Source organism: Procambarus clarkii, chromosome 43 (assembly GCF_040958095.1).
Source record: "Procambarus clarkii isolate CNS0578487 chromosome 43, FALCON_Pclarkii_2.0, whole genome shotgun sequence".
NCBI classification, from domain to species: domain Eukaryota; kingdom Metazoa; phylum Arthropoda; class Malacostraca; order Decapoda; family Cambaridae; genus Procambarus; species Procambarus clarkii.
In genome coordinates this window covers 12,886,806-12,906,419 of record NC_091192.1, presented here as the reverse complement: position 1 = coordinate 12,906,419, position 19,614 = coordinate 12,886,806, and the positions used below count along the sequence as shown (strand labels likewise).

The window sequence follows — 19,614 nt, the reverse complement described above, 5'->3', positions numbered from 1 at the left end:
ATGCAAAGCGCACAAGGCGAGCAATATCAAAGGCATCCGATTCACCAAGGAAGCTATCCAGGGACAAGTGACTGCCAGAGACAGTCTGGAAGCAACATGTATTATCAAAAGAAGGCTCACAGCCTGGGGTTTAATAACACCAGGCTATATTGTAAACACACATTAAGTGTTTACAATACAGGCTGAAAGTGAACACAACACATTTAAAGTCGTTAATTCAACCTGAAAAGCGAGATATAAATCAAATAACTAACTTCAAGCAAGTGGATGACATTCTGTGAACCCAACAACCCTTTCTCTTGATTATGGGGTGCAAGAATATAAGTACAGTACTACATAAAGGATAATACAAACAAGGTAAAATCTTTTTTCCATATTATATCTCCAGTTATATAATATTTGTGAGGAAAATAAAGTTGGATTAAAAAAAATGAAGCAGATGCCTGCTAGGAAATGTTTGGGTTTGGAGTTTTTGCGAGGTTCAGACTTAACTCAAAATGTACAATTATTAATGAAGACACAAAACTGACAGGGTAACAAAAAGTACAAATCTTTGGTTTTTTTAAGGAGTCAGCCTGCAGACAAGTGGTGGCCAAAGCACTGGGTAACATCACTGCAGCAATCCAGCCTAATTATATACAAATGTTTGACAGAGCAGAGTTCTGGGTTCCTGTTACTGCACTATGTGAAATCTCAATGTAATGGGAACTTTTTCATCACTGCAGTAACGACCTGCATACACAAGTGGGAGCATAATTACAAACATGTTGCAGCACTCAACACCGGTGTCAACACCATTTTACCATCACTGTAGAAGAAAAAAAACACCATCTATACACAATATGTTTGCATATGACAGTGAGAGTATTAGACCTTTGCATTTCACTCCAGTGGAAGTCTACATTTTCCCCAAAACTTAAAAATCAAAACTTTCACATTCTACTCCTTAAAATTTACTGGCAGTTTTTTAGCTTTTCAGGAGAAAATATGGACATCCAAAGGACAGTAACATATCAAAACTTGGGAGAAAAGTAATAAATATTTGTACTTTCAAATACCTTGCACACCAAGTGCAAGTTGTTGCTAATTAAAATATGTAGTTAGCAATGACTGACCTTTGTTAAAGTTAATAATCACTTAATTTGAGATTCATATAGCAGAAGTTCACAATGGCTGTTTCAAAATTGACAACCACTGCTGAATTTTTCTTTAAACACTAATGCACATACAGTAGTTAGACATTTGTTACTTTCCTTGTGGCAATGTTTATAATTTTGATGAAAAACATTTCATCTAAACCATTATATTGAAATTTGATTTTGTACTCTGCCTTCTGCAAGAAAGATCACAGCAAAATCAGTTTTGCAGTGTTTACTAACATTAATACTGTACTGAATTAGATCTATGCCAGCTCCAATAGTTCCTCTCTGGAAAACACTTGACAGTTCAAATACTCTCACTTACATATGTTATGCCAGTTGTAAAACTCGCACACCAACTTGTCCCACAATCAGTGCATTCACAAAACCTAACTTCAAAGTTTAAAACTTTGATTTAAAAAAAAAAAAAAAAAAGTTCCTCAACACACAGATTACGTTTACACATGACTGTGCAATATGGTAATAATGTCTACAATAACACTGTACTCAATGTACAGTTAATTACAAATGTTCAATGAGAATAAGAAAATATGAAAGCCACACCAAGCAGCCAATAGCAGCATGTGAGAGCTGGCAGTATCAATATGGAGGAGCTAAACAAAATTAATATAAAATCTGAATTTGACTTCAAGTGTTTACTGGCCTTACCTCTCCTCCCATTTAACTGCTTTAAAATGTGGACATTGCTACATTGAATTGTAAATTTGTTATGACACGAAGACTGCAAATTTTCAACTCGCTGTCCAGTCACCCAAGCTGCAAAACTTCAACCCTATGCTGCTATTGGGTGCTTAAGACACCATGGACTGCTTCCAAAAATTGTAATGAGGTAAGACAAAGTTCTTTTCTGGCACAAGAGATGACACAGTAAAATTTGGCATATGTTCAAACTTCCAATGGTCCAAGACTAACTCTTAAAACTAGCATAAGGTTATCTACCCAAATTCCATTCTCAGTACAAAATCCCATGACATACCAACCAGGGATACCTCCCGTGCCAAAACAGAACTAGTCCTGAAGTACCCTACTTGAGCAAATGCTGAAGCCTCCCAGTAAGTTTATATTTGACAAGACTGAAAGGCCTATAAATGAAAAGTCATTAAGTATAAACCCTATCCCCTAAATAAGCGGCCCGTGACAGCCAAAAGCTCAGCCGAGTGATTTTCTTTTAATTAAAAAAGTATCAAAATCACAAGAGCAAATCTCAAAATATACCAGGTGGCACATTCACACAAATTTTCAATTCAATCATGTTAATATTCTCTTGAAGAAACTGGTGCACAAACTGGCCAAGGTAGAGCACAGGAAGCCGACCTCAAAATGCTTTCAACTTCAAGTGGCATGGGAACATTTTCATATTATCAATGCAATTTCTATCCTGGACACATGACTGGACCCCTTCCCTTACTAATAGTTAATGCTAATTTGCTCTGTACATTTGTTATGTTTATACATATTGAGTACAGCTAGTACATAATGCTCCACAGAAGCAACTTGTTACTATGTAACTGCCATTAAAAATAAGCTTTTCTTGGCCAAGCACATGTACCATTTTTAAATGTTAACAACATTCTAATGGAATTAACATTATACTCTGGCCAAAATATAAAACTAAATTTGACTTGTCCACACTGCACTGATTATTCACTTAAGATTGCTTCAATTAAAAAAAATTAATATAATACACTTACGTGCAAGCTGCCTTGTACTTTTGTTAAGGTATTCCAATTTTTATATACACTAATGGGAGAGAAATTAAACTGCATTGCATACCAACAAATGTAAATATGCTGTATGTACAGTATTTCATTACCACTTCCACTTTTGACATACATATTGGATGGTGTTCTAGCAGTAAAACACAGAGAAACAAGCACCTGTAAACTGTACCCTCCGTAACATTGTATCGATATAAAAATCTAATTTTCCCAATCCCTATTAATTATCTACATACAAGTGGGGTGTATCTTTTGTATTTGTATATCTCCAAATATACAAAACCAACATTTCTATGTAATATAGAATAATGTAACATCCAGGATACACTAGGGGGCATGAGAATGGCATCCAAACCTGTTATAATGTGCACACAGCTCTTTCAATTCACAAAGAACTTTGGGAATGAAAAGGAGGTAAATCCCTACACATTGCTAGTTTGGAGCAAACCTACAACCATGCATCCTCTACCAAGGTACATCACAATCACAATAACTCATATTTGCTGAAGTTACCAAGGACAACTATAGTCTGGGAGTGTCCTTTTAAAATTTATGCAGATATTTTTTTTAATGTAATGAGCTAATAGGACACCGACTTAAACCCATGCCTACATTCATTGAAATGGTCATATAATATCAAATCAAATGTCAATTTATCGACTTTTTATCTTTAATATCGTGAACAATAAATTAAGTTTAATTTTCACACTCCCATTTTTGAGCATTTGTACAATAAATGTACATTATTTACATTTATTTCCCAAATTTATGTCAATAGGAAACTGTACCATACAACAAACAAAACTTCTCATTAGTGATTTACACTCTAAAACCAAGAAATCAAAATGTTTCCATTTTTAATAGAGGCAACAAAAGAGAACACAACTTTATGTAAATAGCCCATACATGTCAACAAAATATTTGGTTTGATGTATTTTGTAGGAGTTATTAAAGTGAGTTTCACACGGAAGGCTTGGCCTCAAAGGAATAGAATTTTGGGGTTTTATATGTTTCGATTTTCCAAAAGAAACATAATTTGAAAGCACTAATCATTAACAAACATATCATAGGGATATATATACGTGCTATTTAATAGCAAGGTCCAAAGTTATTAAAAGTATTACACAAACACGTCGATGAACTCAAAAAATATCTAGATCATACACGGTGGCTGACAACTACATATCCTTCATTACTGGTAGTTTCCAGATTCTCGTTACTGTACACAGAGTAATCACACTAATGTGATGCATCATTAAGAAACTCCGTGGAGGCCGTGAAGAGGATTCGAACCTATGTGCTGGGTGTTAACAGGCACACGCTCCAGACAACTAGGCCAGGACATGGTAAAAGCATTGCAACCTGGGGGTACTACTGCACCCCACAAGGATTCCCGAGGCTTCCACTGAAGCCAAACCAGCTTTTCACACAAATCCCTTCCCCCCAGAGTGCCAGAGCACTCTGGCTCTGTCATCCAGGAATGTTCTACCTCTGAGGCTTCTCTTTCAATGCACAAACTAATCACACTAACATGATGTATTAACATCTGTAGAAGCCATGATGAAGATTCGAACGTATGTGCTGGGTGTTCCCAGGCACGTGCTCCAACCACCACCCAGCCTGGGAACACCCAGCGCATAGGTTCGAATCCTCATCACTGCCTCTACGGATTTTCTCACTGATGCATCACTTTGTTGTGATTACTCTCTATGTTTTGAAAGAGGAGCATCAGAGGTGGAACATTCCTAGATGACAGAGCCAGAGTGCATGGGGGGGGGGGGGGGGGGCGGGATTGTGAAACTCTGGTTCGGCTTCAGTGGAAACCTCAGGAATCCTCGTGGGGGTGCAGTAGAACCCCACGTTGCAATCTTTTTACTAGGTATTGGCCTAGTTATCTGGAGTGTGTGCCTGGGAACACCTCAGCGTATAGGTTCCAATCCTCATGGCAGCTCCTACAGATTTTCTTGTTATGGTCTTTCTCAAAATCACCGGTAAAAAATAATAATGTCCCACAACAAGCATGAAAATTACGTGCATAACTTCCATAAACTACAAATACCGACGAGGGACTAAATTGAAAGTATATTTGCCATCACCAGTCACTGGTTACCCCAGCTCTTACAGGACCAGATTATGAAGTTAATTAAAGGATAACTACCTAGCTTACTTTAGAGAAGCCCCTTTTCCTTATGGTGTACCAAATTAGAAAAGCATTCTTTTTAAATTACATTATATAGTACAGTATTGGTAAATATAAAATTGACAACAAATTGCTGTAGATCTGGCAACAATTGACCAAAACCTCTGCACTAACTGAAAAGCATATATGCTACGCTAAAATTTCAGTTTTAATGATCTCTAGTTCTAAGCCAGATATGTCTCCGTGTAGCATGCCCAGGATAGCTGTCACCCAACAGTATTAATGGATTTATCTTTTGATATACAGCCAACAAAAAAAAAATATATATATAAACCAAAAGCAAAAGACACCTTAGCACTGTTCATACCCAAAGCTCTGCTTTAAAAAGTATGGATCCAGATTGCAACTGCCTACATAGGGCCTCGTTTGTGGTGAAAGCCCTGCCCAAACACTACATATAAATGTGACAACACGTTTCATCCAAGCAGAACAATCAAGCAGATGACACATGAGATTCTGCCAGTCACTTTTGGTGCATCTGGTGACTTGTCAGATCTCCAAACGCTTAACCTACACTTTATACACCGAAAACTGCTATGTACAAGTTTTACAATTCAGGTATTACTACCTGACCACTCACTCAAAAATGCCATACAGTGTAAAACACTATCTTACTTATTTTGCTGCACAGTTTAGTATCATAGCAAGTTCCACAAGTCAAGCATGAGAGAGCAGAGTCCATAACCGCATTTAGAAAACACCAAGTTGTTCAAGACTTGCAGTTAACAGTAGCATAATTTAAATTCCTTAGCTTATTAACACAGCTGACCCACACACGAGGTCTTAAGTAATAATTTTATGGATGTTTCACCACAATGACACCTGGTCTTGTTGCCTGTAGTAAATTTGACGAAGATGAGGAAATGGAAGATGTGTTGGTAGAAATACTAGAAATAGGTACTGCCTCGATGCTTGCAGTGGCATGATTAGGCAGCTGCTGTGAAACCCTCGTGCTGGTTGACAAATTGGAGACATTAGTTGCAGGATGCAGAGCCAAACGACTATTGGCAGTGAGATTAATGGTAGATTGCTGGGGTAGTCGACTCGTGTTAGAGAGGCTCGTCGAGTGCTGAGTGGGACGATGGGTTGTGGTTAGTTCAAGAGGAACTTCTTGAGGTTCTCCTACCATATGCAGGGTAATTGGTTCATTGTCCCCAGCAAGGGTCACCTGTCCACTCCCAAGAGTTACTGGTACCTGCTCTTCTCCAAGACCAGTGTGGTCTTCAATCGTTAGCGTTTCTTCTGTAATTATCTCTTCTTCGATGCGTGGATGTTGGTCCTCTGTCTGGAACATGTGGTCACCCTCCAAGTGACGTATAGCCTCACAAATTGTATCGAGAGATTTCTGACAAGCAGCATTTGTCGAGTTCACAATATACACCCTGAAAGAGAAGAATAGGATAATACTCATGTTTACCCAATGATTCAACCGAGGCTGCTTTCGAGCAAATTCAAGTTGTTAAATATAAAACACCATGGAACTATTGCCTGCTAACTTAGATGTATGCCAGAAGGCATTATGCTTGATTATTTAAAATTTAATAAAACTAGGATATATTTGAGAGGATATCTTGGTTAGTGAACAAGACAATAGCAGTAAATGTGGAACATGAGCACATAGAAAAAATACAACACAGGAAAAACTGGGGAGAAAAACAACAAGAATATCATCAGAAAATATATCAGTCAGTCAGTCAGTCAGTCCACTAGTATGAATATGTGGCATTCACTAGCCAGTCCTGTTGCATGAATGTTATCCAATACCATAAACTGCAACAAAAGCTACCATGGCCAAGGCAAAAAAACCAGTGTTGAATGTAATGAAACACCATTTTCTGGGCGAGACCCGGAGGCTCCTCGGAGCTTATCCAGGCTGATATGCTAATGTCAGACTTTGGCATCAGTCACCTGTATGGAGTTCTATGGGCCTACCGGGAACCATGAGCCAGAACCTGGCCCCCTCAGAGAGGGAAGGGAAGTAATGGCCTATAGAAACCCCCCATGTGGTTGGAAGCATTCTGTGTGCCATCGACCGGGTCAGGCACCCAGAAAGGTAAGCATCCCAAAACAAACCCGTATTCTGGTGAAAATATTGCTATCAAATGCCGAACAAGTGGAGAGAACTCCCCTAAACGAATTGAGCAAACTATCATAACGTCACACGTCACCGCGCCGCTGTCTGCGCAGCTCCTCCCTCCCCGGGAAGGGAAAGGGGGGAGCCCCAGACCCCACACGCCAGCTATCCACCCTTTAGTTCTTAGGCTGGATGTCAAAACACGCAAAAAAACGCCGACCGGAGGGAGGGAGGGATGCCGGGGAGCCTCCTAGGTCTCACCCAGAAAATGGTGTTTTATTACAATCAACGCTGTTTCTTTGGGGGGAACCCCCTCAGCTCCCCAGAGCTAACTACCCAGAGGAAAAACTTAGGGACGTACCCATGAGGCGGTCGTTGCTCACTCCTCAACTCGAAGTCGAGACAACTGGCTGCAACCGCCGACCCAAAACGACACAGGCCCGACTAGGCCCAGGGACATTCACAAGGTAACGAGCAGCCAGGTTCCTGTTCGACCGCCAAAAGCCCAGCGCCCAAATGTCAGCCCACGACACGTCGTCAAAGACGGCAGCAAGAACAGCAAACTTACGAACGTCATGGGCGCATGGAAATATCGCAGGCTGGCTAGCCTTAATAACTGCGGACATCCTGGGAGACCCGCATCCTCGAACAGGGAAGAAGGAAAACTGGATCAACCCAAAACGTGTCTCCGGACACAGAAGCCGTGGCGCAAATAGCGGCGAAGAGCCGCAACCAGACACAAAACATGATGCACCCAACCAAGCATTCACAACCCAGAGACCCTCCTCCGGAAAGCAGCAATCCCATTCTTTGCCAGAAATGAAGGAAACGGCTGCAAACGAAACAAAACCACAACGAAGACCGAAAGAGCAAAAACCCCTGCACCGGAGGAGAGCAAGAAGCTCCCCAATCCGTCCAGTCCAGTGCCAACAGAAAAGGAGCCTTGGAGAACAATCCTGAACCGAAGGGGCCACAACAAACCGAAGAGAAGAAAGAAAAGAGCACTGTCCAATGACCTGGATGGCTCAGGCGGCGCAAAAGCAGGCCGGAGGTGAAACAATGTACTAGACAGCTCGCGAAACAGCGCAGATATAACATCAATACCAAAAGCAAGCTAAAGCGGCTCTGCCAGTGCTGTACGATACGAGGCGACAGTATGGGGCAAGATGACAGCCCCAAACCTGCACAAGAGAAGGACAAGACCACACCAACAAACACAGCTACAGAAAATTGACAAGAAAAGGAACGACCACCAAAAACCCCACACTGCCTCCAAGAAGAAGCACGCAGGTGGAACACCATTAACGAAGCCACCAGACCACCAACAAAGTGAGAGACTCGAGGCAGAACTGAACTGGCCCCGCCACGAGCCAATCGAGCCTAGGAAGAGGAGGAGCCGGGAAAAGATCTTGGGTGCGACCACGGAGCCAGCAGAGCCGGAAACCCAAGCCAGCAAAGGAGGAGATGGAACGTCCGCCGTACAGAAAAACATCCCAACGCCGTCGAGCCCGCCAGGAGATCAGAGATGATGGTCCCGACGCGCTGATTCCAGAGAAGGGGAAACCAAGAGACAGTGAAAACGCCAACAGGCCGGGTAAGCTAGGAAACCAGAAACCCAAACCCGGCAATAGGAGAGCCAAAAGGCACAAACAAATCACAAAACCATGTGTAGGATAAAATGAGAAAACGGAAAAACACAAGAAAAGACCAGAAGAAAAATACCCCAGCACCAACGGCCAGGGACAAGAGTGTAGAAGGCAAGATGAGGAACGAAAAAGGCAAGAAGCAAAACGGGAATGAAAAGGACAAGAACACTAGCACACAGAACCACTGGCCACGTGCCAACAACCCACGCCAACAACACAGTTGTGTGACACGCCCCAACACAAGACAAAAAGGAAAAACGGCGCGAAGGTATGCCACCAGACTAGTACCCAAACCAAGGAGTACAAATCACGAGGATATGATCACCTCAGTGTAAGATTCCTAAAGGAAGTGACAAGGTAGAGAAAGACCGACTACAGGACCCCAGGGGCACACACACCAGGGGACACCGGTTGAAGGAGAGTCCAAAGAGCCAAAGAGACATGGGAAAGAAGGATTACTGTGTCAGAGTTGTAGACCAGCGGAACACAAGAGGAAGCGATGTGGTGAAGGATGACACCCACACACAGCTTCAAGCGCAGATAAGATAGAGCCCAGCAGGCTCACGAACTTGCACATGAGCAAATGACAGGTGAGAAGCAGGACCAAAAAGCCAGAGCTCAACTCTCGGAAACACAACTAGGTAAATACCGTACAGAGAATCCAATGTATATGGAAGGGCTAAGCCCGGCACCTCAAGACATGCCTTGAGTGACATGTCCCAATGAGTGACCCAGAGAAGACTACGAAAAATGGGGCCGTGACCCCCCCCCCCTCCTTGCAATCATTTACCCAGATGAACCAGTAAGGCCCAGGAAAAGCATCAGATGGGCCAAGCAAAAATCCACAACCAATCCCCAACACGCATCCACAGTATGAAAACATCCAGACAGGAACACTTACCCCATAACATATACCCCCACCAATGTACCTCGTAACCATGTGGAGGTAGAGCCCCTATCTGGACTCAAGCACAGGGCTGGACGCGCATAAGAGTGGGACTGGATGGGGATGGGTATAAATAAGAGCTGCCCCGTTATGGCCCAATAGGCCTGCTGCAGTCACCTGTGCTCTGATGTTCGTATATTCGTATCCAAAAACACCAACCAGCGCCTGGCCGAAGAAGAAGCCAGACTGCTTAAACTCACCTGCAGAACGTAGACACAAATGTGTCACGACACAACGTAGCCGAGAAGATTTCCAGGAGCGCCAGCCAGTGGAAGAAGGCTGAGCCGCACTTGCAGAAGAGTAGGGGAGAGGCGAAGCCCCCACACGCATACGCAGGGAAAACCCAGCGTCCTCCCCATAGCGGCAATCCAGAACACCCCCATGAGATACGGGGCACGGACTGGAGAATTGAGAAGAGCGAGAGGAGAAGCACCCGAGAGAAAAAGGGTGCAAAACCCCAGCTCACGTGCACACCGCCCATATCAAAAGAAAACCACGGCGCATGCACAGCAGGGATGCCAGACGTGGGACGCCAGAAGTCGCGAGCTGAAGAAAGAAACCACGAATGTGACTAGAAAAAGAGACAAAACAGTGTTGTTAACGACCTAATCCCAGAGGAGAGTACACAGGGCAGCCGCCAACCATAGTCGAAAAGAGCAGGAAGGAGCGAAAAGAAACTTAGCACAGCTTCCCATTTGGGCTACAAAGAGCCCAATCTGGCAACCCTGTGCAGCGCAGGACAGTGCACAGAGAAGGAGAGAAACACGAAAAAACGAAACAGAACTGAAAACCGAGAAACATGGAGAAGGACCTACAAGCCCCAGAAAGGCCCGGAAGACGACAGACGTTCTAAGAATATGGGAAGAAGCAAAACCTTCCCGATTCTTCTAGAACAAAGAAGCAAGCGTGAAGCATGAAGGGACAGAAAACAAAGTCACACCCGAGACCAAAAGTCATGCAGAACCCCTGAGAAGAGGGGAACATGACTGAAGGCCCATCCCATCCCAAGAAAAAGGGCGGAGAAACGGACCCAATGGATCTAAGGGACAAGGAACCGATCCTGGGGAGGGGCTGACTTCCAAAAACATGTACGAAAAGGGGAAGGGGGGGGGGAAAGGAAAATCCCACTCCTCGTAACCACAAGGAGTTTAACCACTCCAAGTAACCACCGCTCAGAGGGCAGAAAAACCCAGGCGGGAACCAGACGTAAGCCCCTCACCAGCCCCGGGAACCTACAAGGCAGGTCCTGGGGTCGAGCCGTTCCCCCAAATCCCCAGCCTCACAAGAAAAGCCCGGGCAACTGGACAAGTACTAAGGAAGGGAGCCCACTGGCAGACTCATACAACACGGCTGGAGGCACCCGAGCCACCCCCTACCCTGAGGAAACCCCCACCCTGAGGAAACCCTCCACCCTGAGGAAAACCCTCCACCCTGAGGAAACCCTCCACCCTGAGGAAACCCTCCACCCTGAGGAAACCCCCCACCCTGAGGAAACCCCCCACCCTGAGGAAACCCTCCACCCTGAGGAAACCCCCCACCCTGAGGAAACCCCCCACCCTGAGGAAACCCTCCACCCTGAGGAAACCCCCCACCCTGAGGAAACCCCCCACCCTGAGGAAACCCCCCACCCTGAGGAAACCCCCCACCCTGAGGAAACCCCCCACCCTGAGGAAACCCCCCACCCTGAGGAAACCCCCCACCCTGAGGAAACCCCCCACCCTGAGGAAACCCCCCACCCTGAGGAAACCCCCCACCCTGAGGAAACCCCCCACCCTGAGGAAACCCCCCACCCTGAGGAAACCCTCCACCCTGAGGAAACCCCCCACCCTGAGGAAACCCTCCACCCTGAGGAAACCCCCCACCCTGAGGAAACTCTCCACCCTGAGGAAACCCCCCACCCTGAGGAAACCCCCCACCCTGAGGAAACCCCCCACCCTGAGGAAACCCTCCACCCTGAGGAAACCCTCCACCCTGAGGAAACCCTCCACCCTGAGGAAACCCTCCACCCTGAGGAAACCCTCCACCCTGAGGAAACCCTCCACCCTGAGGAAACCCCCCCACCCTGAGGAAATGCCCCCACCCCACCCTGAGGAAATGCCCCCCCTCACCCCGTCCTGAGGAAATGCCCCCGTCCTGAGGAAACACCCCCCCCCCATCCTGAGGAAATACCCCCCCCCATCCTGAGGAAATACCCCCCCCCCCCATCCTGAGGAAATACCCCCCCCCCATCCTGAGGAAATACCCCCCCCCCCATCCTGAGGAAATACCCCCCCCCATCCTGAGGAAATACCCCCCCCCCCATCCTGAGGAAATATCCCCCCCCTGGTTGATACCTGGTTGATGGGGTTCTGGGAGTTCTTCTACTCCCCAAGCCCGGCCGAGGCCAGGCTCGACTTGTGAGAGTTTGGTCCACCAGGCTGTTGCTTGGAGCGGTCCGCAGGCCCACATACCCACCACAGCCCGGTTGGTCCGGCACTCCTTGGAGGAACAAATCTAGTTTCCTCTTGAAAATGTCCACGGTTGTTCCGGCAATATTTCTTATGCTTGCTGGGAGGACGTTGAACAACCGCGGACCTCTGATGTTTATACAGTGTTCTCTGATTGTGTCTATGGCACCTTTGCTTTTCACTGGTTCTATTCTACATTTTCTTCCATGTCGTTCACTCCAGTACGTTGTTATTTTACTGTGTAGATTTGGTACTTGGCCCTCCAGTATCTTCCAGGTGTATATTATTTGATATCTCTCTCGTCTTCTTTCTAGTGAGTACATTTAGAGGGCTTTGAGACGATCCCAATAATTTAGGTGCTTTATTGCGTCTATGCGTGCCGTATATGTTCTCTGTATTCCCTCTATTTCAGCAATCTCTCCTGCTCTGAAGGGGAGAGTGAGTACTGAGCAGTACTCAAGATGGGACAACACAAGTGACTTGAAGAGTACAACCATTGTGATGGGATCCCTGGATTTGAAAGTTCTCGTAATCCATCCTATCATTTTTCTGGCTGTCGCAATATTTGCTTGGTTATGCTCCTTAAACGTTAGGTCGTCAGACATTATTATTCCCAAATCCTTTACATGCTGTTTTCCTACTATGGGTACATTTGATTGTGTTTTGTACTCTGTATTATGTTTAAGGTCCTCATTTTTACCGTACCTGAGTACCTGGAATTTATCACTGTTAAACATCATGTTATTTTCTGATGCCCAGTCGAAAACTTTATTAATATCAGCTTGAAGTTTTTCAATGTCCTCAGCCGAGGTAATTTTCATACTGATTTTTGTGTCATCTGCAAAGGATGATATGAAGCTGTGACTTGTATTTTTGTCTATATCTGATATGAGAATAAGGAAAAGCAGCGGTGCAAGGACTGTACCCTGAGGTACAGAGCTTTTCACTGCACTTGGACTAGATTTTATATGGTTGACAGTTACTCGCTGAGTCCTGTTTGACAGAAAACTGAGTATCCAGCGTCCTACTTTACCGGTTATTCCCATTGACTTCATTTTGTGTGCTATCACGCCATGGTCACATTTATCGAAAGCCTTTGCGAAGTCCGTGTATATCACATCAGCATTCCGTTTCTCTTCTAATGCCTCAGTGACTTTGTCGTAGTGCTCAAGTAGCTGTGAGAGGCACGATCTTCCCGCTCGAAATCCATGTTGGCCTGGGTTGTGAAGGTCATTGGTCTCCATGAAATTGGTGACCTGACTCCTAATCACTCTCTCAAATACTTTTATGATGTGCGATGTTAGTGCAACTGGTCTATAATTTTTTGCCAATACTTTGCTCCCTCCCTTGTGTAGAGGGGCTATGTCTGCTACTATAAGTGCATCTGGTATCTCCCCCGTGTCCAAGCTCTTCCTCCACACTATACTGAGTGCCTGTGCTACCGGCACTTTGCATTTCTTTATAAATATTGAATTCCATGAGTCTGGACCTGGGGCCGAGTGCATGGGCATGTTTTCAATTTCTTTTTCAAAATTTAGTGCGCTCGTGTTTATATCAGTTATATTTACAGGGGTTTGAATATCCCGCATAAAGAAATTGTCTGGATCTTCCACCTTCATGTTGTTTATTGGAGTGCTAAACATGTCCTCATACTGCTTTTTTAGGATTTCACTAATTTCTTTGTCATCCTCCGTGTATGAACCTTCACTTGTATGAATAGGTCCAATACTGGCAGTGGTTTTTGCTTTAGATTTCGCATATGAGAAGAAATATTTTGGATTTTTCTTTATTTCCTGAATTGCTTTCTGTTCTAACTGCCTTTCTTCAGTTTCATATGAGTGTTTCAATTTCCGCTCGATTTCTTCAATCTCCCTATTTAAATTATTCCTTCTTTGACGGGAAATTCGTGTCTGCATAAGCAGTTCCGTTATTTTTTTCCTGCGTTTATAGTGTCGTCTGCGTTCTCTTTCTACGTTAGATCTCTTTCTGGCTTTCCTCAAAGGAACATGTTTCAGGCAGACTTGATACGCTTCTGAAGTCAGTATTTCTATTCCTTCTGTAGGACTTGTATTATTTAGAACAGTTCCCCATGGAATGTTTGTAATCCTGAGGAAATACCCCCCCCTATCCTGAGGAAATACCCCCCCCCCTATCCTGAGGAAATACCCCCCCCCCTATCCTGAAGAAATACCCACCCCCCCTATCCTGAGGAAATACCCCCCCCTCCCCCCGTCCGGAGGAAATGCCTCCCCCGTCCTGAGGAAATGCCCTCCCCCCACCCTGAGGAAATGCCCCCCTCCCCCTGCCCTGAGGAAACGGCCCTCCTCCCCGCCCTGAGGTAGCCCCCCCCTACCCTGAGGAAATGCCCCCCCCCCCTACCCTGAGGAAATGCCCCCCCCCCTACCCTGAGGAAATGCCCCCCCCCCCCCTACCCTGAGGAAATGCCCCCCTACCCTGAGGAAATGCCCCCCCCCCCCGTCCTGAGGAAATATGCCCCCCCCCACCCTGAGGAAATGCCCCCCCCACCCTGAGGAAATGCCCCCCCCCCACCCTGAGGAAATGCCCCCCCCCCCCTACCCTGAGGAAATGCCCCCCTACCCTGAGGAAATGCCCCCCCCCCCGTCCTGAGGAAATATGCCCCCCCCCCCACCCTGAGGAAATGCCCCCCCCCCCACCCTGAGGAAATGCCCCCCCCCCACCCTGAGGAAATGCCCCCCCCCACCCTGAGGAAATGCCCCCCCCCCCGTACCCTGAGGAAATGCCCCACCCCCACCCTGAGGAAATGCCCCCCCCCCCACCCTGAGGAAATGCCCCCCCACCCTGAGGAAACGTAGTAAGACTTATCTGCAATATCCATACCACATTAACCCTTAACTGCACAAAACGTCATATGATGTGTGACATCGAGTTCAGTTTTATAAGTTTTCTGAAACTCTTTCAAATGTTTTGTGCATAATCTACTAAGCAAATGCTCCAACTTTGTCTAAATAATACCAGTGTAACCTACCATGTTGTAGGTCAAGAAAAATACCTCCCCCCCAAAAAAAATATAAGGATAATTATTATACAGTAATTATAATGATTTAGAGGATATACTATATACAAGTAAAAATGCCCTAATCTGGTCCCTAATCATCAAAACAACCTAAAGAAACAAGGAAAATAGAGTTTGAAATCTGAAAAAAATCAGCCCAAAAAATGAAACGTCCCAAGTTCTGAGAGCTGTAAGCGATTTATTTGTTGACCAATTTAATTGTCTTCACATAGTTAGGGACGGGTATGCAGTCTCCAGGATGTAAGGGTTACACCAAATTCAAATAAAGAAAAAAACTAAAAACCTAAAAAAAAAAAGAAGTCCCCTAAAAATTTAATTTTTGGACATTGTTGAAGGTAACTGATAACATTGGGCAATGTATTTATATGATATATAACAAAATAGAGCATAATAACATACTCATTATTATTTGTGCATTTATGTATTACTCACCAATGCTATAACGGCACCAGTTGTATATCCACTTTGTGGACACTTTACTACTATTCTTCTTTGTGCGTCAGGACAGGTGCTTGCATCTATTATTGCATTATCCAGCAGTTCCAGTTAATAGGAGCTGTTCTCCTTATCACAAAATGTTCTTTTTTTTAAATATTCAACTAAAATCAATTTCTGAAAATATTTTGATGAACGTTTCACGACTCTGAAGCCAATAAGTTGGAGATTTGTTTAACATTTTTAAGTAATTTTTAAATAATTTGAATGTTTTTCGAATTATACCCCCTTATGCTGAGCAGTTTAAGGGTTAACTGAAAAGGAACAAAGTACTTATAACATTTAGGATGGTACAAAATTATAGTGAAATAAAAGTACCGTACTAACAGATAAAGAGAAGGAAAATTAAATCAATAAATATTGATAGAGCAACAAATACTACAGTATTTGAGTAATCTACTTCTCCAGGTATTATTCAACTAAAAAGCAATATGCAGATAACTGGCACAGTTTTGAAAACACTCACGTATGGTTCTTGGTATCGTCTACATATTCTATGGTGGCTTCAGGGGACGGAACTCTAGGTTCAGGCTCGACCTCAACTTTGGCTCCAAACCGACCAGTAGCGTTCAGTGCCTCAAAGACTGAAGGCAATGCGTCAACCCCACCCTGTAAACAAGTATGTTTAATTACTCTTCTGATGCAGCATCCTCAATAGGGCCTTTGTCTTATAATTAAAGAACAAGAGAATTACTCTTAAAAGCACAAGCACTAAAATGCCATTATTAGGCCAAATGGCTGTAATCAAAAGCACAATTTATTATTTAAGACCTGTTTTATCCCTGACATATAGAAGGAGCAAGAAAATACGGTATACTTGTGTAAAGAATACTTAACTCTTAATTAACTTTTATTTGGATGAAGCAAGCTTACTGGGATGTCAAGATAGAAAAAAATTATGCAAACTAATTGATGGTGCATTACATAAACAGAGGCCAAGTAAATTTAATAGCATATGCAAATTCACAAAAACTAAATAAGGAACATCGAGATAATGTAGTGTATATGCATACCTTCGACGATGGTACGACAGTGACAATGGTTGTCGCTGGGCTTCCCGAAACAACAGTTGCAGGTATTTGACTGTGTGAATTTGGAGTTAAAGGACTGACGACTGAGAACAGTAGTTGCTGCCTGGCGTAGTGATGGCTGACCAATGCTGGTGGTGATTGTAGTCATAGAGGCAACAGAAGATGTAGTAGTGGCAATGGCAGCAACTGGAGTGGTTGTGGAAGTTGTCGTGGTAGGGCCCTGCAGTTAATTAAAAAGGAATATTTTTCAATATTTTTAATACTGTATATACATTATGAAAGCTGTGAATGCATCCTGGCACCTAAAATTCTTATTTACACTCTCTAGTGCATTTCCACAAGATTTCAAATACTTGAAACATACAACTTGATACCACTTTGAATATTACAAAATTTTAATATACAGTACAGCATGTCAGTTTTGAAAATTACCTCCAACTGTAATTGTATATCCTTTACAGTTTAATAATTACCAGGGTTACCCTAATATCTTGTATTCAGGTAACCTTAAAGCAGAGTAATACATGCAATTTATTTACAGATTAAATACTGAATATACTTTAACTTCCCCATAACACAAACAGAAGTGATGTGAATCAAATAAATCAAATTAACAAAGTATGTGCTATATACAGTATCAGTAAACATTATTTCGGTATTGGACAGTACAGTGTACTGCAAATTTTCCAGTCACCGGTAATAAGGAGAAAGTATTAACGTAAAAATGAAACCTAACTGTGAGCTTTGTTTTAACCCTTACATGGCCCCACTTACTATATAGCATTATCTCCTGTGCTCCAACTGATGTATGCAAGTTGTTTAACATTTGATTTGTGGAGTATTTTCTCACCCACACCACGATGTAGGGCTTTTAAACTGTCGAGCTGTTAAAGGGTTAAATGTGACCAGTGGCTTTCCCACAGCTGGAACTCTTTCATCCAGGCTTGTGCTTTGCCACGTAAATATTAATGAACGTGAATACAGTACTGTGGAGCAATATTATACGATATACTGTTCATGGTCTCTTATTTCCCCATCTATTTATGTACGCACCAAATTTAAGTGTGGGCACACATTCCTAGCATGTCGAGCTTTCCCCACTGGTGCGTGGGGGATAACTTGCATGATGGTAATGTTATAGATTTGCTTACTTGTTCATTGTTGTACAGTACATTCTTTTAAATTTACCTATTTGTAAATAATTCCCATCATAGGGTAAACACACAGCCCAGCCCCTAGAACTTTATTTTTTAAACTAGCTCCATGACTTCGTCTATGTGGAAGAGTGAAACTGTACCATACTCAAATTCCAAACAAACCTTATATATTTTGTTTAAATTATGTTCACCGTCATTCTCACAGCTAATAATTATTGTGCCTATACAAATCCTTAAAAACGTGAACCATATACCCCCCCTCCCCCCACCCTCAATATGATTGCATCTGCCGAGTAAAATCTTAAATTTCACCTCTTCATAGGATGGCTATGAACTCAGTTTCAGACTTGACTCAGTTTCCAATCTCACCCCCAACCTTTTCTCACACTGCAGCACAAAACAATGCCTAGAGACATATCAGAATAAACATGTTTTGTACTTTAATTGTGCTCAACCTTTAAATGTATGCAGAAAACAATACTTTCATTGTATTTTACTTTGTAAACAAGCATTTAAATTTTATAATCAAATTCTTGGTCCTGGAATACATCCTGTTTTTTCCTTTAGATTTTTAACAAAATAGTATGTGGTCTGGTTTGACGGCTCATAACTACTGAAAACAATAACGATATAACTGCAGGGGCTTTGATCAGGCTTCACGAGCATGTTCAGAGTAACTGATCAAGAGGAGACAAAGCTGGAGAACAACTAAGCTTCCACACAGGTGCTGAGAGGTTTATTTATACAGAGTTTCTTCACACTCTCACTGCTATACAATAGTTAAACATATCCTAATCATTCTTCATCATAATTTAAATCTTATCCTGCCTATACTCTTATCTCATTTCCAAAACTTTATGTTAGTGTGAACTATGTTCTAGTACAAGCGAGACTGAGGTAGATATAATTATGCTCTCGTGTCCGAGTACCAAAGAACATCAGGTAAAAGTGCATTAATGGGTATAGCATAACCTTGTACAACGTGGAACCTTGTGGCAGTGATGCAATATCAAAGTCCTGTCTACACTCAGTAATCCAAATCTTATAAGTCTCATCCCCCCATTCAAGTTTGACAAACAATCAAGCTAGCACACTTTTTTTTTTTACTGGGAATGTCCAAAAATTAACAAATTCAAATTTATTTAGGTTTCTGTTTGGTACAACCTTTAAACCCAAATTCCAATTCTGGTTAAAATGTAAAAAAAAAAGGTGAAACGTCCTAACATGAATTCATTCAGATTACAGTACTCAAAGATTTGGATTACTGAAATCCAAATCACCGAGCTCCCACAGTCTGACAACTATAGTCATACTGGCTCAGCGGTCTCTGCTGATAAGTACCTTACAATTCTGACAACAATACATCATTCACGAAGAGAAATATAGAAATGGTAAAATGTGCTTCAAAAGTAGGTGCAGCAGACAAAGTCGTGTCTAAAAATACATACCGTACATGTAAGAAGCAAAGCAAGAACAAAATTGGGCATAAGCAAGTAACACATGAGAACCGAAGACAATGGGAAATATTTCAATACTTCTCATAGCTACACCTCTATAGAAAAGATCTACAATCAAGAATAAATATATAAACAGTAAAATGCTATCATGCAAATTTGGAACCATACCCATATATCTGATGGGCTACATCTACAAGTCTCCTAAGAAATGCGAGTTTCATTTATTAA

General features: G+C 43.1%; 1 protein-coding gene across 1 annotated transcript in view; it reads right to left on the bottom strand.

The window, feature by feature from the left end:
- Positions 1 to 362: 362 nt before the first annotated feature.
- The window catches only part of crp (cropped), a 102,908-nt gene continuing 83,656 nt past the window's right edge, over positions 363 to 19,614 (bottom strand). The window contains 4 exon segments of the mRNA XM_045738539.2: positions 363 to 6,460; positions 16,208 to 16,350; positions 16,755 to 16,844; positions 16,846 to 16,992. Of these exon segments, the coding sequence (XP_045594495.2) occupies positions 5,875 to 6,460; positions 16,208 to 16,350; positions 16,755 to 16,844; positions 16,846 to 16,992 (966 nt within the window). The 3' untranslated portion in view covers positions 363 to 5,874.